At 42.3% G+C, this 18,463-nt stretch overlaps 1 protein-coding gene across 1 annotated transcript in view; it reads left to right on the plus strand.

Annotated features, from left to right (window-relative positions):
- The window catches only part of LOC144818837 (ras-GEF domain-containing family member 1B), a 99,656-nt gene that overhangs the window by 44,488 nt on the left and 36,705 nt on the right, over positions 1–18,463 (plus strand). The window contains exons 4-8 of the mRNA XM_078676625.1: positions 385–522; positions 5,321–5,533; positions 5,704–5,778; positions 12,432–12,527; positions 13,129–13,231. Coding sequence (XP_078532751.1) covers positions 385–522; positions 5,321–5,533; positions 5,704–5,778; positions 12,432–12,527; positions 13,129–13,231 — 625 coding nt within the window. The remainder of the gene's footprint in view (positions 1–384; positions 523–5,320; positions 5,534–5,703; positions 5,779–12,431; positions 12,528–13,128; positions 13,232–18,463) is intronic.

The raw sequence follows: 18,463 nt of genomic DNA on the forward strand, positions 1-18,463 counted from the left end.
AATGCAGTGATATGACCTTTTTTAGTATCACATTTACATTTTTTGTATTTTACTAGGGAATATAGCACACATTCAGCAGTAAACTCTAATTCTTTATCAGAGTTAGGTCACTGTTACCTTAACCCCAGATCTAGCCTGTATGTTGTTAGTTGTACACTAATATGCTCAAATATCAAATTATAAGCGATCCCAACTTGTCAAACCTCTGAACTATCCATGAGTCATATCTATCGGCTCATTACAATTTTCATTTTGGGGGTTGAATAATGCACGACGTATTCTGTCAGCCGCATAGAAGTGACCAGAATGTTGTTTTTCCTATTTTTGGCTAGTGGAAAGGTTTATTGTTGATGCATTGTAACACTCAGATGATTTGTTTGTCAGAGCCGACTGCGGAAAACGGCTCCTCGGATCCTACAGCTATTGACGGAGTGGACAGAGACCTTTCCATATGACTTCAGGGACGAGCGAATGATGCGGAACATGAGAGACCTGACGCAGCGCATGGGGAGTGGCGATGAGGTCAGTTTGCTGCTGAATAAAGTGCGTGAAATGGTTGAATGCTCTGTCAACCGGGTCATTGTGATTAGTGTCTCCTACAAACGATGTCTGATGGCCTTCTTTAGATATATTGTATTGTAATTGCATTTATATAGCGCTTACTACCGCTAATGAGACGTCAAAATGCTTTTTCGGCGAGTAACTCATAAAGGATTAGTGGTGAGTTAGAATTGTGAAATATGAAAGTAATTTTGGTGGTGGATATGTTAGCCAGTTATATGGATTGAGAAGGATAGCGGAGGGCTAGAAGAGGGAAAAAGGTGAACTAACATGTCCACCACTCAAATAATTTGATATTTCTCTCTACTAATTCCCCACTACTAATCCTTCTTGGGATCTTTAGTAGCGTGCTACTCGCCGTAAAAGCACTTCAACACCTCATCAGGGGTAGCAAGCGCTATATACATGCAAACCTTTTTCCCTCGTCTACCCCTCCGCCATCCTTCTCAATCCAGACAACTGACTACCATATCCAGCACTCAAATTAATTTCATATTTCACTGTACTAATTCACCACTAATCCTTTATTGGTTCCGGAGTAGCGTGCGACTCGCCAAAAAAGCGCTTCAACACCCCATATAATGAAAACCTCCAAGTTTCTAATGGATAGAATTTGCTAGCTATCCTCAGTACTGTTTCTAGGGATGCCCTTCCTGCACCCTCACAGAATTTTATTAACACTTTGTTGGTGGAGACAAATTGTTTGGTAGGTATCCAAGGTCTTTCCTGATAGGAGACTTCTGGGCAATTCCGATATGAAGATTGTGATATCCCCTTGACGCAACGCACCTGCAGGCCCAATTGCATATGAATTTATTTTCCAGTTGTACGTCTTGTCACATTGCCTTGTGTTGCCCATGCTCTGCCACTCCTGTTTCGATTTCTTATCCATGCGGAGGGTGACATTGCAACAAAATGCACTCAAAAGGCTGATGGAAGTGGGCTTCCTGTATGTGGTGAATTGCTAGAAATGGAGAAAGGACACCTGAATTGAAATGCTGCTGTCAAGGAGCCACCTTCTATCTTTTGAGAGAAATTGTTTTAAATCCAGCTTAATACAATACACTAGGCTATCCTCGGTGGAAGAAGGGACAGTTGGTGTGTTTAGGTGAAAGCATTTCAACTCTTTTACCATCGCCTTCATTCCTGCCACAAGGACCCCTCTTCATCTGCTCGCCATGACTCGCTCAGCTCTGTCTACGGGGAGCAGGAGGTATTTACATTTCGCTTCGAGCAGGAAGAGCTTTGCTTTAGCATGCAGTTCTCCATTTAAGAAAGATTAGCTAACTTAGCAAGATCAAGCAAGCCCACTGTCAGAACAAAGTAATTGCCCAGTTCAAAACCACCTTACCAATAAAAGATGATCCAGTAATTCTCTCTTTCTAGCCACAGTAGCTCTAAACTCATAGGTATGAACGCAGTCTATATTCATAGTTTTTTTTCATTCATACATTTTTTGGGCCCTCCTTTTTAGATTGGGCTCCACAGCACACCAGTCTGTGCAACACATTGTTAACAATTCTTTGAAGAAATGCAGAGTGTGCTTTGGCTCCACCCAGAGGAGAATTACTCAGTCAATGGTGTATCATTCCGCCTGCCAGAAAGTGCTCTCCTTGCAATGTACAAGGATCCATGCGGCTGCAGTCATGCGTTGATTTCCTGCAACCAGATGTGCAGGCTTTCCTGACGCCATTGTAGGGAATGATCTGGCGCTATTGCGGTGCACCAGACAGACCTGAGGAAGGAGCGCAAACCTCTTAGGTGAAGTCAGGAAACTTGGCCCGCCTTGGCAAAGTCGGCAATTTTCTGACTTTGCACGCAAGTTGAGATGTCACCGCTCCCTAAAGCTAGAGCTCACGCCATTACTTGTTTTGTCCAGCAAAGTTACATTTACATTTAGGAAAAAATGCGTACAGCATTAATTTAACCACCTGTTAAGGCTTGGGGGTGATGTAAGTAGCTCTTAGAGCTCTGCGTTGTTTAATCAATGAGGCGATTGCTTTTGTGTCTCACATCATCCTTTACCCCGGCTTCTTGCCGCTAATTGACCTGTCCATGTGTTCAACGGCGACTGCGTTATAGCATTTATCAGGTGGACAGTCCAGACACCTCTACTGTGGAAATTGGGTTATTTACCGATCTCCAGGCCGTGCAGCATAGATTTATAGCAGTTTGGACTTTCACCCTTTCACATTTCGACAGTGAAACATTGAACATTACAAAACAACATTCAAAGCAACCACAGTCTCCAGTTCACATTGCCAGCTCACGGAATCCACACCTAATAGCCGTGCCTTTTTTTCCTTCCTTGTTTACTTGCTCTTGTGATGCAGCTTTGTGTTGTTACAGTTTTCACTAGTAGGTCATCTTTGAGCTTGTGAGTGGTCAGATGTGCATTGCTGCACTATTCTGTCAGGAATGTGCTCTATCATATGTTTTCAGCTATCTGAGTGGACGTTGTAGCAGGGCCTGTTTTAGGGCAGTGCGGCGCACATGGCGCTGACCTATGGAGGGGGGCACTGACCTTGGGGGAGGGGCTGTGTTTACCAATATCTTATGATTGGAGAGATGAGGGGCACCTTTGCCGGGTGGTAGTGGGAGAATGTGAGAAGGCGGTCATGGGGCGTGGTGGCACCAATAGTGATTTTCACACCGGGCGCCACCAGTGGTAAAGATGGCCTTGGGTTGTAGCTTGGCCTTGGGTGGCGTGCTAGCCGCATGTGCGCGTGTACAGGTAGGTGAAAGTTCTGAACTTGCATCCCAGCAGGTGGTCAGGTATTGGTGAGGGTGGAAGGTCAGAGAAGGGGGTTGGCCCTAGAGGGTGAAGTGTCTAGGCCCTCCCTGAGAAAGGCTTGTAATTCCCGAAGGGGCCAGTAACCCTATTATCGGAACCCTCATGTTCTATGTTCTCCTTGGAGGCTTCGGTTGAAACTGCTGCAAGCAGCCATAATCTCAAGAGGGAACTGCAGCGAAGAACAAGGAATCATTGGACAAATTAAAACCAGAACAATTAACGTTTGTTGTTCCCAGAAGCTTTACAGGCTGTATTCATGTAAGAGACCATGAGCTGTTAGATTGGGCTAGGGATCGTGCGGGGGAGTGGGGGGGGGCGAGAATTACCAGGGAAAATTATTCATGCACTGGAATGTAATTAGGCCTTGTTAAAAAGAACATCCCTGCACATCAATAGGTCGCTCACGTGTGGAGAAGGTTGAAGGTAAAAAGTGTCCTTGCAAAGCTACCTTCTGCAGCTTGAGTAGAAGCAGCAAAGCAGAATATCCATCACAATACATATTCAGAGCTAAAAAATTATGAATTATCATCACTCACTTGAGCGTAGATTCTCTATTATTAACTAAAATATGATGCTACTTTGTAAATGCCATTTAGAACGACGCATTTTTTTCAGAAGATGTTAGGCCCAACTATCTTAGCCCTTCAGTGAGTGGTCGTCGGATATTATTTAGGTCTGACTGATTGAGAGGTGTCTTATTCAAATACTCGAATGATAAGGCAATAAAAATAGAGTGTCAGAATATGCACTAGGCTTCATGAGAGGAAGTCCAAAAAGGCAACAGTTTACTAACAGTATGCTTTCAGATGGACATTGCTTTACTGTCCATTTGTGGGTCTGCCGTCACTAAGAACATATTTGAAATATTCAGTGTTTACAGTTTACCAAGGCGTGTAGCAGCAGTAAGTACAACATAAATTCTTGAAATTGAGAAAGCAAATAGCAGCTTGGCACACTGGCTTTTCCAAACAGTGACTCAGGCTGGATTTCCCAAGCGTATGCACAAACAATGCCATGGGCTTGGCGGTGTAAGTGGCTATTGAATGTACATTCAATCAATCAATCGGGTTTATAAAGCACGCTACTCACCCTTGAGGGTCTCAAGGCGCTGTGCACTACATGTGGCATAGCTTTCGAAGGTAAAAATCTTTTCTGAGTAATTTATATAATTTGATTTGCTTTGTTTCAGTGCTTAATTTAAGCCAGTGGTTTCCAGTGTTTGGCATATGCACTTGATTGTCAATTGTGGAAAGTTTAGAGACTGACAAGGAAATGCTGAAGTTGAGATGGCTAATTACCTTCTTCATGAAGGCGTTATCCTTTAAATAGTCATTCATGTCGTTCTATTATAAAAAAAAAATCCCCAGACTGATTAGCGTGCAGAGCAGAGGCTGCCACTTGGAAGTTCCATGCTGGCTACATGTAGCAGCTTAAACTTGAGAACTGTCCGAGGCTACAACCCTAGTTATAGTTCACATACAAATTATTAACTTTGGAATGAGCCAAGCACCTTCCACCTCTGCATCTATACTGAGGGTTTAAGCTGAGGCTTCATGGACTGGACCTACATTGCGGTGTTCGGCTTAGCAATTATCTATCCTCCCCCGATAATAGATGGCATCACAAACTGGACTGAAGGACTGTAAAACAGAATCCGGGGTTTTGACTTTTAGGACCATCTTTGCAGATATATGCAAATGAGTCTCACGCATCCAATTTTTGATTTGAATGAAATCGAAAAAGAGTGTCATCTCATGCAAAGGTTATGATCACTTGCTGGTCACTTGGTTTTGAGCCAATATCTTACAAGTTGCTGTCAAAGCTGTTCAGTGATGTTTACTTTTTGGGATTTGCTGTGTTGAGAATTTGCAGAATGTTTGCAAGACTTGACCATTCAATGTAGTATCTTCAATCACAGTTTGTAACGCTTGCTGTGATATTAAGCGTGATGTGTCCCCCTTGCAGATCTACCGGAGGAGCGTGCAGCAGATCATCCAGAAAGTGATTCGGAGGCTTGCTGCTCTCAGCCAATACGAAGAACTGATCGCAAAAATCAATGCACAGGCCACTGACCGTCTCACGGTGCTGAAGACCAAGCCCCAGGCAATCCAGAGAGACATCATCACAATCTGCAGTGACCCCTTCACTCTAGCACAGCAGCTTACGCACATAGAACTCGTAAGTGGTTTTAGCTGTTTGCAGTGCTTGCTTTTTTAAACCGCAATCTGTTATTGTGCATTTCTGTTCCTCATAAGTCCGAGCGTCACTTCACAAAATTAAAATGGAGCTTCCTCTTTTTATTTATGCATTTATTTATTTATTTATTTATTTATTTATTTGTGCAATAGGAGAGGCTCGCGTACATCGGGCCTGAAGAATTTGTGCAGGCTCTTGTACGGAAGGACCCATTGGACAATGACCAGGTACGTTTAGCTGTTGTGCTTCAAACTGAATGCTCCATATCCATCTCCTTTCCATTCCCAGCTCATGGGATGTATGTACCAGAATATAGAGAAACTGACAAATGCTCTTGGGATTTGAAAGGAATGAGATCTGGGAAAGCAAACAGATCTCTCCTACCCCTTATGCCACTGGTACCCTCCCGCAAGTCCTGTATGTTCCGCTGCAGAGGTCAAGAGAAGCATCAGTGCCTTATAAAGGTGACATATTTGTTATTTTTAGGTCTGGCTTGACAGTGCTGCAGTTTGCAAGGCGTATAGTTACCAGTTTTTAAAAAATATTCAGAGAGTGGACTTTGGCTCAGCCCTGAGGAGTATACCTCTCTGACCTCATGGCTTTAACTACTTGATGCAGCATTCCACCTTCCCGGAAGTGCTTCCATTGGAATGCATGAGGAACCATTTTACATCACAAACTACACTAGGTCATGGCACTATTTGTCACATTCAATTCTTTAGCTCCTGTATGATTCTATACAGAAAACAATCCTTTTTTGTTAATTTTGTCTCTTCGCTGGCAAAGCCAATAGGGTAAGCTGTTAAACAACTTTTGTGTATACAACCCATGTGCATTTGTGAATGCCTTTTTTCATGTGTTTGCATATTAAAGCTTGACCCTTTTGCAATGATTGTTTTACTTTGTCACTGTTCAGAATATGTTCAGTGCAGTCAGTGGGAAGTCCTACACTGCTTCTTTTATTTTCATTTTGTGACCAACCAGGGCTTTTGAAATTTTCTAAAGCCGCCATCTTTTACTAGCATTAACCAGTTTTGGATTGAGTTCTCCATGCTGCCCAGTAAATGGCTTCAAAACACTTGAGACTCATGCAGAGATCACTTTCAAATTCTGTTGTTTTTTGGAAGGGAAACAGAAGATTTCATAGTGGGACTGGGGATTTCATGATAGATGGATCTGAGAGGCAGGTACTACTGGATACGACTCTATCATCTGCTCATCTGTGTGAAACACAATGCTGTCTGTCCAGCGCGAACTGTCAAAGCACAGTTACATTTGTAAAGTTCATCCACTGTTTACTTAACTTCTTTTAGTGAGGAGCCAACATGTTTTATTTTTTGCCATTGGTTTTTGGTTGTGGTTGTGTACATCAGTGACAGGAACTTGGGTATTTGGTTGGCACAACTTGTTATACATAAAGTGGCAACATTGCATTTTCCCTCCCATTACAAACAAAGTTTGAACTAGTTCATGAGGAGACTTTAATCCAACTCATACCTGCCTTTTTGATGATCGCACCCCAGGGCAAGAGATAGCTGACGTTCACACCCACAAGCAGACGCATGGAACTGACTATATACACACAGGCAGAGATCTTAAACATTCTTATGTTTCCAGCTGCACTACTTGACCTTCCGAAAATATACACACTGCATGCATCCTCCTCCTCCTCCTCGCTGGATTCCTGAGATATATTTCCTGAATATGTTTCATGTACACATGAAAGTACATGAACCTGCAATGAATTTACAGAGTCTGACCATTTTGGCCTTTCCCAGTCACTCCATTCCTACATTCCCTGCGCACCACACACTATTATTGTTTTTTCTGGTGCTGTCCAGTGCCAACTAAGTATTTTTAGGTCGAGTCTAGACACCACTTGCACTATTTGTTCGAGACATGCTGTATTCACTCTGTGGGCTTACAGACCACCCACTGCTTTTCATTTGTTAGTTTCATTCTCCTTTAAAAACCCTTGCTTCTAAGTAGTTATTTTTTCTATTTATCCCTCCTTTTCTTTGTTTGTTTCCTCCCATGGAGTAGGTCTTAATTTCTTGTAGGTTTCCACTTGTCCCATTTTAGTTTCTGGCTCTGGATCTTTTTTGTTTGCATCTGAAAGAGCATTTCTCCTGAGTGGTCATGTTTTGACTTGGCTGCGAGCTTTTTTGTAAACAGGGCTGTAAATTGTGGTCTCATGTCGGACTTCAAAGTGAGAGGATTTCCCATGCCCCTGGACCCGCTCCCGCCTCCATGCTTCAGCCGACCTGACTCCCTTTCTGTGTGCATTGAGTGAGGCAGCAAGATGCCGGGCACCCGCTCAGCCACAATCACTTTCCCTTGCCATTCACAGCTCTACTCTTGTTTTTTTTTTGGTTAAACATTGACATCTATTAACTACAAAAGACAGCGTTTTCATTGGCTTCCATAAGATTCTTAAAATTAAGAGACCTTGCTTTTCTAAGACATGTTTATTTTATTGTGGGGATTCTAAATATGTGGGGAATACACACTTAGATTCAATGAGTCCAATTTAACTAAATTGCATGTAACCTCTACTTTTACAACTACCTTTTTTACGATACGGCAGCACAATTCCGGTATGCAGCAGTTTGACTCTGTACACAGTGATGAAACAGGAAGGTCAGCCATGCCATAGAAGGCCCAAAGCTTCACGTTGGTCGATCAACTGGTCGATCAACTGGTCTGTCAACTAAGTGCCAGGGTCATTGGCTGTACAGTGGACCTGGCTTATCCTTCCATGATCACCTTATTTTCGGTTTACAGTCAGTAAAGACGCCACGCCCCTTCCCCACTCGTCAGCAGAAGTCACCTTCTCATAGCCCCCCCTGCTAACAGTATTGGGCAAGTGATTAGTTTAGTTAGGTTGCCAATAAAATGACTATTTACTTCCTGTTGGATGCAAGTGGTGTTGCTCTAGTAGTATTCTTTCATTGTTTGATTATGCAACTTCTTTTTTTTAACACAAAGTTCCTATATAGGTGATCTAAAATACAAAGCATTTTTCTATGGTACACTGTCTATGAAATGTTAAATATCATATACGGTCGTAGGAGGAAGGATCTTAGCCACTTTTGTTTTTCTTTTCTGTTTTATAAAGCGCAATCTCGACCCGAAGCTACTGGAGCGCTTTACAAGAGCTCTAGTTACATTACACAAGGACCCATTCATTTTTGGTAGGAGAACGAGCCTGGTTTTCCAGTTCCCAAGTCGACAGCTCTGGCTGTTACGCCACATCCTCCTCCCACTTGATCGAAGTTTGTAGTCTCTTCCGACACACTGTAGGGGTAGGAAAAGGCACTTACGGCCAGATTCATCAACGTAAAATCGGCTCGCAAAGGGCCAGATTCTGAGAATCTGGCCCTTTGCGAGCGCAATTTTTGCATTTGGGATTCATCATCCCAAATGCAAAAATCGCTATTATAGAATTCGCAATTTTGCGAGGAATTGCCCTTAAGGAATCTCTATTTGAGATTCCTTAAATGCAATTCATGAAACATTTAAAAATTGCGAATTTGCAATTTTGGGCCGCTATTTACCGCGAAGTCAAACCTCGTGGTAAAAAGCGGAAACGTAAGTGCATTTTTTTAAGTGCAGTTTTCTAAGTTGTATGTTACACACACACATGTCCTTGGGACTTGTGTGTGCGTAACACCAGCGTCCAATATCATTTCAGGGGTGCAACAGGGTGTCCTTTGGACACACCTGCACCCTTGAAATCGCAAACTCAAAATGCGAATCGCTAATAGTGATTCGCACATTGATATGTCTTCCCATTCATTCCTATGGGCCTTTATTCCTTATTTGCGATTAGCAATTAGCTAATCGCAAATAAGGAAGCTGTAGGAATCGCAAAATAAATTGCAATTTGTACATGAATCCCGTTTTGCGAGTCTCTAATAGTGATTCCTTAATAATCGCTATTACAGACTCGCAAAACGGGACTTTGATGAATCTAGGGGATGGTCTGCACTCATGGGTGAAACGAGAACCACTCTGTAGGCTGGGGATGGGCTCAATGGACTTTTCCCTAAAGCACAGTGGCATTTTAATTCTTGGTAATCTATGAGTTACACAGGTGTGTAGTACATTATCAGAAGAATTAGCATCAAGTCTAAGTTCTCTGGGAACTTCTTCAGCTAGTCCAGAATAGCATAGCCCCGCTACCCCCATGCCATTCTTTTATTGACCAATTGACTTTTTCTGAATTTTTAACGCTTTCCAAAGAAGCTCGTAATATGTTTGACCGTTACATTTAAATACTCATCACTGACACCTGCAGCGTTCTGCAAGTCACGAGTTTCAAACCTGGTGACTCAACCTCAGTTTTCTATCCTCCCGAGGTTGACCTCTCGAATACTAATGGGTAATAGTAACACTTAGCCACAGCTCTTGGAAATGGCAGAAATGTGACATGAAACCTGCATGAAAGGTAGATATAATAATTGTGATTGTGTAGTCGTAGATCTGCAAGGTGTGGTATATGGCACATTGCCCCTTGTTTCAACAATAGTACAATCAAGCGGTGAAAGGCTAAAGTAGCATATGGTGTCGCAAACTACAGAAATAAACAACACCAAGGCTGCATTTAGCTCCCTGTAGGAGTGAACGAGTCAGTTCAGTCTAAGCGCCAAGAAACGCCTCCCTGTGTTGCGCGCTGAATAAATGCTCATTATTAGTATAATTACCCTTCCCAGGTATCCTACTTATGCGTTTCAGGGTGAAGGTTATTTGTCAACATGGCGCTGAGGGGAGTGGGGGGCTATTCTTGAAAGAAACACAAGATACAACCTCAGAGACGAACAGCAAAGGTGTTTTAAGAACTGAGTGGGTGTAAAAAACCAAGAGGGTCCTGTGTACAACCCCTCAGTAAGTGGGGGATTAGATCAACAAACCATGTGCAAGATGCATCATTTTCGGGACAAACCGATATATTTTAACGATGCTATGATGCGCCCAAGCCGCATTTTCAGGGAGGCATAGTCACCGTTGGCAAACTCTCCCAAGAGATGCTGATTGTCTACAAACTAAAGCAAGCTCTGGCAAATGTCAAGCCATGGCAAGTTGCTATAATGGTTACATTTATTTTTATTTTTAAGTATATGGCACAAAAAGATTCGGGAAAAACCACCCTCCCACCTAATTGAGGAATTGTAAATCTAAAACTAAATTAACAATTGCAAATCTTTTTAATAGAACCATAGGGCTTCTTTTGGGGAGGTAGATATGCACACTTTAGCTCGAAGCCTACCAAATAGCAGAGTTGTCTGGTTGCGAAAAGACTTCTTGTGTGCATTCTGAATGCTTCCTGAGAATTCATTCAACCCATTGCGTACCATTGGCTTAGCGGTTTGTAACTCATATTCTCTGGCTTTTCTGTTTACTGGCTTCACTTGTTTTAGGCTGTCCTGCATGGCTTAGTCACTCCCGTGGAGCAAACCTTGTTCACAATCCCTCCTGGTATTCTTCCACGCAGGCCTTTAAATGTTGTTCTCATCTTGTCATATTTGCTGTAATTCCAAGACAGAGGTCAAATGTAAGGCTCTGTCTTGTTTCTTTGTCTGACTTCAAAGTGAGAGGATTTATGTGACAACCTTGTAAGGTACTGGGAAATACATTTTTATTTTAGCACACAACAAAATGTAAATCTTTGCAATATTTTTCAGAATATATCGGAATTATGAAAGCACACATGAAGCACATATTGTTTGTGATTCAGAAGTGTGATGGAAACAAATATTTTAATATGATGAAAACAAATCAGCATTCTAGGTGATGCCATTTCCATACACTGTTTGTGCACTATAGTTTTATCAGTAAAACTGTATGTGCATATGTAATTGTCATTTCAAAGGAAATATGTTGGCTGTAATGGCAGTGCGCGAACACAACATGCACACTTCACACTACACCACTACACTCTATACCACTCTACTCCACTCTTTGCCCCTCCACTCTAAGCCACTCCACAACACTCTACTCTATGCCACTCTGTGCTAATTCACACTGGGCCGCTCTGTTCCACTCTGACACTACCCTATGTGATACTCCATGCCACTTTACTACACTCCTCTCTATGCCACTTTACTCCACTCTGCGCTATGCCACTCTACTATATATACACTCCATTCTGTGCCACTACCCACTACGACAATTTACTCCACTCTATGCCCCTCCACTATATTCTCTTCCTCTCTATGGCGCTCTACTTTTCTCCACTCTACACCACCTTATGTCACACTGCTCTATGACACTCTACTTTACTCAACTCCACTCCACCCTAGCCACCCCACTCTACGCCACTCGGATCTTAGACACTGTACTCCACTCTACTACACTTCACCCAACACCACTCCCCTCTACAACACTATGCCGTTTTATGTCACTCCATTCTACACCCCTTCACTCTAGGCCACGCACCTCCAGTTTATGCCATTCCACTTCGCGGCACTAACTTTTAATCATGCTGATCAGCAGCCACGCTGGTGTACAACATGGCTAAAACTCATTGGCAAAGTCAATAGCTCTTGCATAGGCGAGACCTATTAGCTTTGCCATTGCTTGTTGACAGTGTTTCTACACTGGCTGTAGACCCCTTAAGAATCTTCTGCCATTGAAGAGTTTCCCAAGGAGGTGGAGAACTTGGTTGTCTTTTTCAAACCAATGAACATAGATTAGTGACAGTCTAGAGTAGAGCTACCGATATGGTGTAAGGTACTCATCGAACTTATGCACAGCAGACTGTAGCACACCGTCTGACTGCAGTATGATGTACTGTTTAAACACTAACAACATTACATAATATTGAAAACCTACATGTAGTCCATTTTCATGTCTTTCTTGTCCCTTCTAATTGCCTTAGAGCTGTTATGGAGATAGAAAGAAGAGCCGAAACTTAGGAGCCTATGTGGAATGGTTCAACCGACTGAGCTATTTAGTGGCAACAGAAATCTGCATGGTGAGTATGTTTGTTTGTCATTGCAATGTCTGCATGTTAAAGAACTAATGTATAACATGTTAATTAAGGAAGCAAAGGTAACTACGAAGTTTTGGTGAGCAGTGTGGTATGGAATATACATAGACTCCATGGTTGGGTGCACAGAAAGAAGCCTATTGGCCTCCCAGCCTTAAGACCCCTGAAAATTGCAGGAAATCTGATTGACAGACTGATGGGTAATCAAATAGCCCTAAACTATGAGGCTAATTAGCTGAAACTTCAGAATCTTTCAGGCAAAAAGACTGTCAGCCCTATAACCAATCCGAATGGAGTTCAGCTGTAAGGCAATCTGATTGGTCATTAGGCCTCAGTTGGATTGGCTGAACTTCCAGCTGTCTTCCTGGACAACCTGTATGCCTTTAAGTGAATAGGGTCGGTGGAATTGGTTGGATTCTATTCCAAGTGGGGCACAAAAGAACAGTTATGGGGAAAGAGACACTATGTTTAACTCCCAGATATACAGTCGTTTCACTGTTTTGTGATGGGCAATGCAGCTCTGAATCTGACGTTAGATAGAGTTGAGAAAATATGAGGTAATAATGTTCTTCTTTCTTTGCTGCAGCCGGTGAAAAAGAAGCACAGGGCACGAATGATCGAATATTTCATTGATGTCGCTCGGGAATGTTTCAACATCGGCAATTTTAATTCCCTAATGGCAATCATCTGTAAGTACTTTCAGCCTGGGGATTTGCATTCAGAGCTCCAGTACCTAAATCACTTCTGACGCTAGGAAACTATGTAATCACAAAATGTGCTGAGGGACTTTCAGAAAGAAAAGACCTTGTGCGCTTGCCGCGCCAAAGCGAAATCCGCTTACCAGAAACACGTCAGAAAGAGGATTCTGGGGATTTTATTGTAATAATATTATTTACTTGTGTTTGTATGTTTCACATGCTGCCACAATTCTGTCATATTTTAGCATGGTAACTAACATATCCACAACTGAATAATATTCTATTTGCCTCAAAAAGAACGCAAGCAGAGCCATTTTATTAACTGTTCATTCTCGCGATTTGCAGGTTGCGGATAGACTGTGATATCAAGTGCTTTACGAGGGGATGCAGTTAGTTCCATGTCAACAGGGATACCTTGTTTCGAGCTTTAGGCTTTCATTTCACAACCTAACAGGGATGGCTCCTCAAAGGATCGCCCCCCCCTTCTCTCAGAGCAGGAAAAATAAAATGATAATACCATCGTTGTTATCATTTTATTTTTCCTAGGTGCGGGGGATGGCTTGGGTGGGCGGGGCTGGTGCACAAGGGGAGGAGTGGTTTGCACACCAAGTGCGCATGACTTTTTGGCTGGCCTTCTTGGGCCGTCCAAACAGTCATGCTCCCTTTGCATGTCCCCCACTTGGCTGTAATGCACAGCCTGGTGGGGAACATGCACAGGCTCCCTGTCCCGATCTGAGTGCCAAACCATGGCACTCTGACCAATCACCACACTGCACTGCAGTGTGGTGAGTGGTTAAGGGGAGCCTGTGTGCTTCCTGCTTCCGGGACTCGCCGTTGAAGGAGAGATGACAGAGGAGAGATGGTTCATGGCGGCTGTAGGAGGTCTGTGGTTTTGGTTTTTTTGCCCCGCCCTACCAACCCCGTTCCCTGCCAGCTGCTTCTGCAACCTAATATATTCTGAGAAATAGTTTCCGACCACTTACCCAACTGGACCAACGTAACTGATAACAATAACATTATGTAAAGTAAATAAAGTTTGTATTAACAATCTGTAACTATGATACCTTGTGTCAAATAAAAGCATTGTAGCCGTGCAAGTTGGAGAGAAGTGATAACAAACTGAGCTATCTTACTGGCTGTCACCTCTGGGACCTGTTTCAACCATCTAGAAATCAACTTTCAATGCAGCTCCTGCATTTATTCTAGAGGCAGTGAGTAGTTCTGTTCATGCAGACATTGGGTTCATCAGCTTGGTACTTTTCATTTATTTCTTGAGATTCATGTCAAGGTTTAGGAGCTTTTAAACAAGATTACTATGAGCCAAAGTACTGATGCATCATTTTGGGGAGTTGTTCAGGGTAGAATGGTGTTTGATTGCTCTATCCTGTGGGAGGCTGTGAAACCTAGAGGGAAGCTATGGCCATCTGTGATTGGGGAACACGAACTACGTTTTCCCATTAAAGTGATGCTGCTCAGCCCTGCCTCAATTCATTATTTATTAACTCCTGGGGGGTGTTGTATGAGCTTCAGAGTCCAGTGCATTGCTGCTGAGAATTTCTGAGACATGATCTGCTGCAGAATTGAATCCTAGGACACAAAATGTCTATTCTGATACGGAGTACTGAGAAGATTCGATGTTTCTAGTCTGAGACCTTTCCAGTGCATACAGGGAAACAATAACCAGGGCCTTTTGTAGGAACTGTGATTCTGGGATATTTAATCTCTGGACTCTGCATTGGGAAGCATGTATTGCCTTTTCCAAATCCGGAATTTGTCACAGAATGTCTCTTTGAGGGCGCGAAGGATGAGACTGGAATTCAGTTTGCTTGCTGCCGCCAAGAGGTCTCTTAGCATGGGTTTGGGAGCAGGATGGACCTCATGGATTTATGATCATTAGAACTTATGACTATTAACAGGATTGCAGCTTTGGAAATGTACCTCTGCTTTTCACCATATTGGTTATGTTAGCTGCAACATGACTTTATCTCATTGCCAATCACGCCTTTGCACATAATGCACCAAGCTGTGAATCCAGCTGAAAAAACGTGTTTTTCCTTGAACTGCTGTTTTAGATTTTGATTGGAATTCCCCTTTAGATCACCGCCTGACAGTATATTTCTACTGGCAAATGAACACATGCAAACCCAGCTTGGGAGCAGGGCAGGATGGAAGATGTGACCATAAAGTCATGTGTGGCATGGCATTTAAGCACAGATGGCCTAGGAAAAAGAAATGGAAAATATTTGTGTTTCGCTTGTGTTAGTTATGAATGTGCGAGGCGTAGACTGCAGTAGTAATGGTCCAGCTCCTGTAAACATGAACCAGCCCTCACCATAATTGGCATTAAATGAACGATGTAGCAATTGAGCATCCTGAATTTGATGATGGTTTGTGTTAGAATGGAAGTCTGGGGCTGTGTGGTGAGGATGAGGCTGTGGGAATAGGAAGGAGTCCAACTTGTGACATCTGTCCTCGTTGTTTTGGTTACTGATTTATAGTAAATTGCTCCTTCTTTAGAACATAGTTTTGATAGGCAGAACTTTCACAGTTCAGTACTTCACTTGATGTGTCAGCAGCTAGAGTGCAGCGAAGAAAGGCACAGTGTTGTCTCCACTTTGACTCTTCAACATATAGAACAATATGTTTTGTTGATGTAAGGGCTTGTCACTGAATGGAAAAGATCCATTACAAGAATTTCAGATAATGTCAGTTTAAAGGTGCACTTAGATGCCGCCATACAATATTTACTCCCATCGCCTTTAAGCAAACTGAAGCTAACTTGGCTTTAAGGTTTCAGTTTATCCTAACCAATGTGACTGTAAGGATACAACTGCACTCCTCCCTACTAAAGCCTTCTAGCCCGCTACTGAGAGCTGTACTGGTTGTTAAAGGCCCTGCACCTGTGTTTGAGGGAGAGGGCATTTAGCAACCAGTATAGCCCAAGGCAGAAGGGTTATAAGGATATCAGAAATTCCACCCTCTGAAGGCTGAATGTTCTAAATTAAAAAAAGAAGAAACAGAAAGACAAACATTGGAATTTTGGAACAGAAGGCTTACATCATCCATTATTAGCCCACATCCAGGGCCTTTAATTGAGAAGCCAACATTCTAATTTTCTTATATTGGCTTCTAGCCCACTACCAAGGGCTATACTGGTTGTTTAAGGGCCTGTACTAGAGTTTGAAGGAGAGTGTATTTAGCAACCATTACAGCCCAAGGTAGAAGGGCTATAAGGCTATTAGAACATTCCACCCACTAATGGTATAATACTCTCAATTAAAAAGGAAGAAACATAAAGACAAACATTGACATTTTGAAGCAGGAGGCTCGCACCAGCCATTAAAAGCCTGGACCTACTCCACTGTCTTCAATGGACCTCCCAACATTCCAGTGTTCTAATTTGCATTTCTTGTATCACTTAGCATAACATATGCTATTACAGTTGGTAAAGTTAGGCAACACTTGTTTTAAGATTACACATTTAAAACATGTAAACATAGCATCTTTCTTCCAATGCACTTCAAAAAGCCTAAACAAATGGTATTCAACCACGCTGTACCCAGAGCCCTTATTGTATTTCCTGATGTGCAAGAAAGCATTAATCTAGTATATAATTGTTGCACTTCAGAGGTAGAGTCATTAATAGTTACTGTAAGTGCCTTTAGATCTTTTGGAAAGTTTGCTATATATTTTTTTCCCATTATTACTAAGATGTAAAAAAAGGCTTAAGCAATCGACTAGCTTAACTAGATATTTTCTTTTCTAATTCTCATTAAAATGTAATTACCTGAGCTCATCAATAATTTGGACCGAATTAGGGGGGAATCTAAAACCTATATTGCTTCCGGTTAAGTTTAGTCTCACATTGATTTAGAATCATGCATTTTGAGCCCTGGTTTTTCCAAATAAAGGAAGATATTTACAAAATGGTGAGCTTTAGTGAGCCTCTCCTCCATAATGTCATATTAAAAGACTGGTCAACCCAAGTAAAAATGAGCGTTCAGACGTGAATGACATGGACGCAGCACAGCAGCCTTTGCATTATAACTGATTTCCCAGGGTGCCAGCTTTCAGGTTCATTGCCTGAACAGGGATGTTTTGTTGAACCTGGCATCATCTTCACAGACTTTCTCTAACTACTATCTCGCCTGTGCTCGAAAACTGCTAACATTCTAAGCTATGCAGTAACATTTGTTCGGTTTATCCTTAATAGGCTGTCTTCAAGGGGTTAATATGTTTGCACCAATGACCTGAAAAAACCTGGTGTAAACTTTTTTCATTAGCTATAACTTTTACTTTTGTGTTACAGATCTTAGGGTCTGAGGCTGAGTGTTTTTTTTTAAAGACATTCACAAATGTTTATACATTTTTTTAGACGTTGTAGTTTGTTGGCATACACTCGCTAGATATCACGAATCTCCAACATTCCCCTTAGAAATAGCCACAACGTTGGTCATTTTCGCTGTTATTTTTAAATAATTTACCCCACCTTATGTTTCTGATTTTGTGTGGAACACTACAGCGGTATGGCTGTTCTGATCCTAAGTAGTAATGTTACTCGTATAATCAATTACATCTTTAAAGAAAGGTTGTATTCTGCCATTTTGGCACAGTTTTTTTGCCTAGAATTAGAGATGTCATTACATTGCAGCCCAGTAGACCTCACTGATGTCATCGCGTTTGGCATTGCCTGCTTTTTGATTGCAAATATCGATGCCTGCTCCCAGGGAAATGTAAATGTGAAATGTGACCGCCTTCTGATGCATTGATTTGTGCAGCTCCAGCCACTCCTCATATTCCACTGAGGACCAGATCCCAGGGGCTCGCTCCTCTTGGTCTGCCTTTTCATTTGCCTCAGTCACTCACCTGCAAAAACGTGGGCTCATCCACCAGACTGTAGAGTGTGCTGCTTCACTTGTTAAGTTTCAGAAACATAACAGTGACACGTCTTCCAGGCGCATTCTTGTTCTCCTGTGCTTCCTAGCTTACAAAAGTGGTTGTGTGGTATTTGCTGCCTGTGTGTCACGCAATGGCAGCTACAGGGATGCTGGACTATAGTCACACAAATCGATGAGGAATGTCATTAATGTCGTGCAGCATATTGATGTGTAATAATGTCCGCAGAAGAATGTGTGTGAACCTTGTGCGTTTGATTACCTTGGGTCCGGAAGACTAAAAGCCACTTGCATTGGTTTTTTTTAAAAATATGTATGTACAATAATT

Source organism: Lissotriton helveticus, chromosome 2_1, assembly GCF_964261635.1.
Source record: "Lissotriton helveticus chromosome 2_1, aLisHel1.1, whole genome shotgun sequence".
Classification (NCBI taxonomy): Eukaryota; Metazoa; Chordata; class Amphibia; order Caudata; family Salamandridae; genus Lissotriton; species Lissotriton helveticus.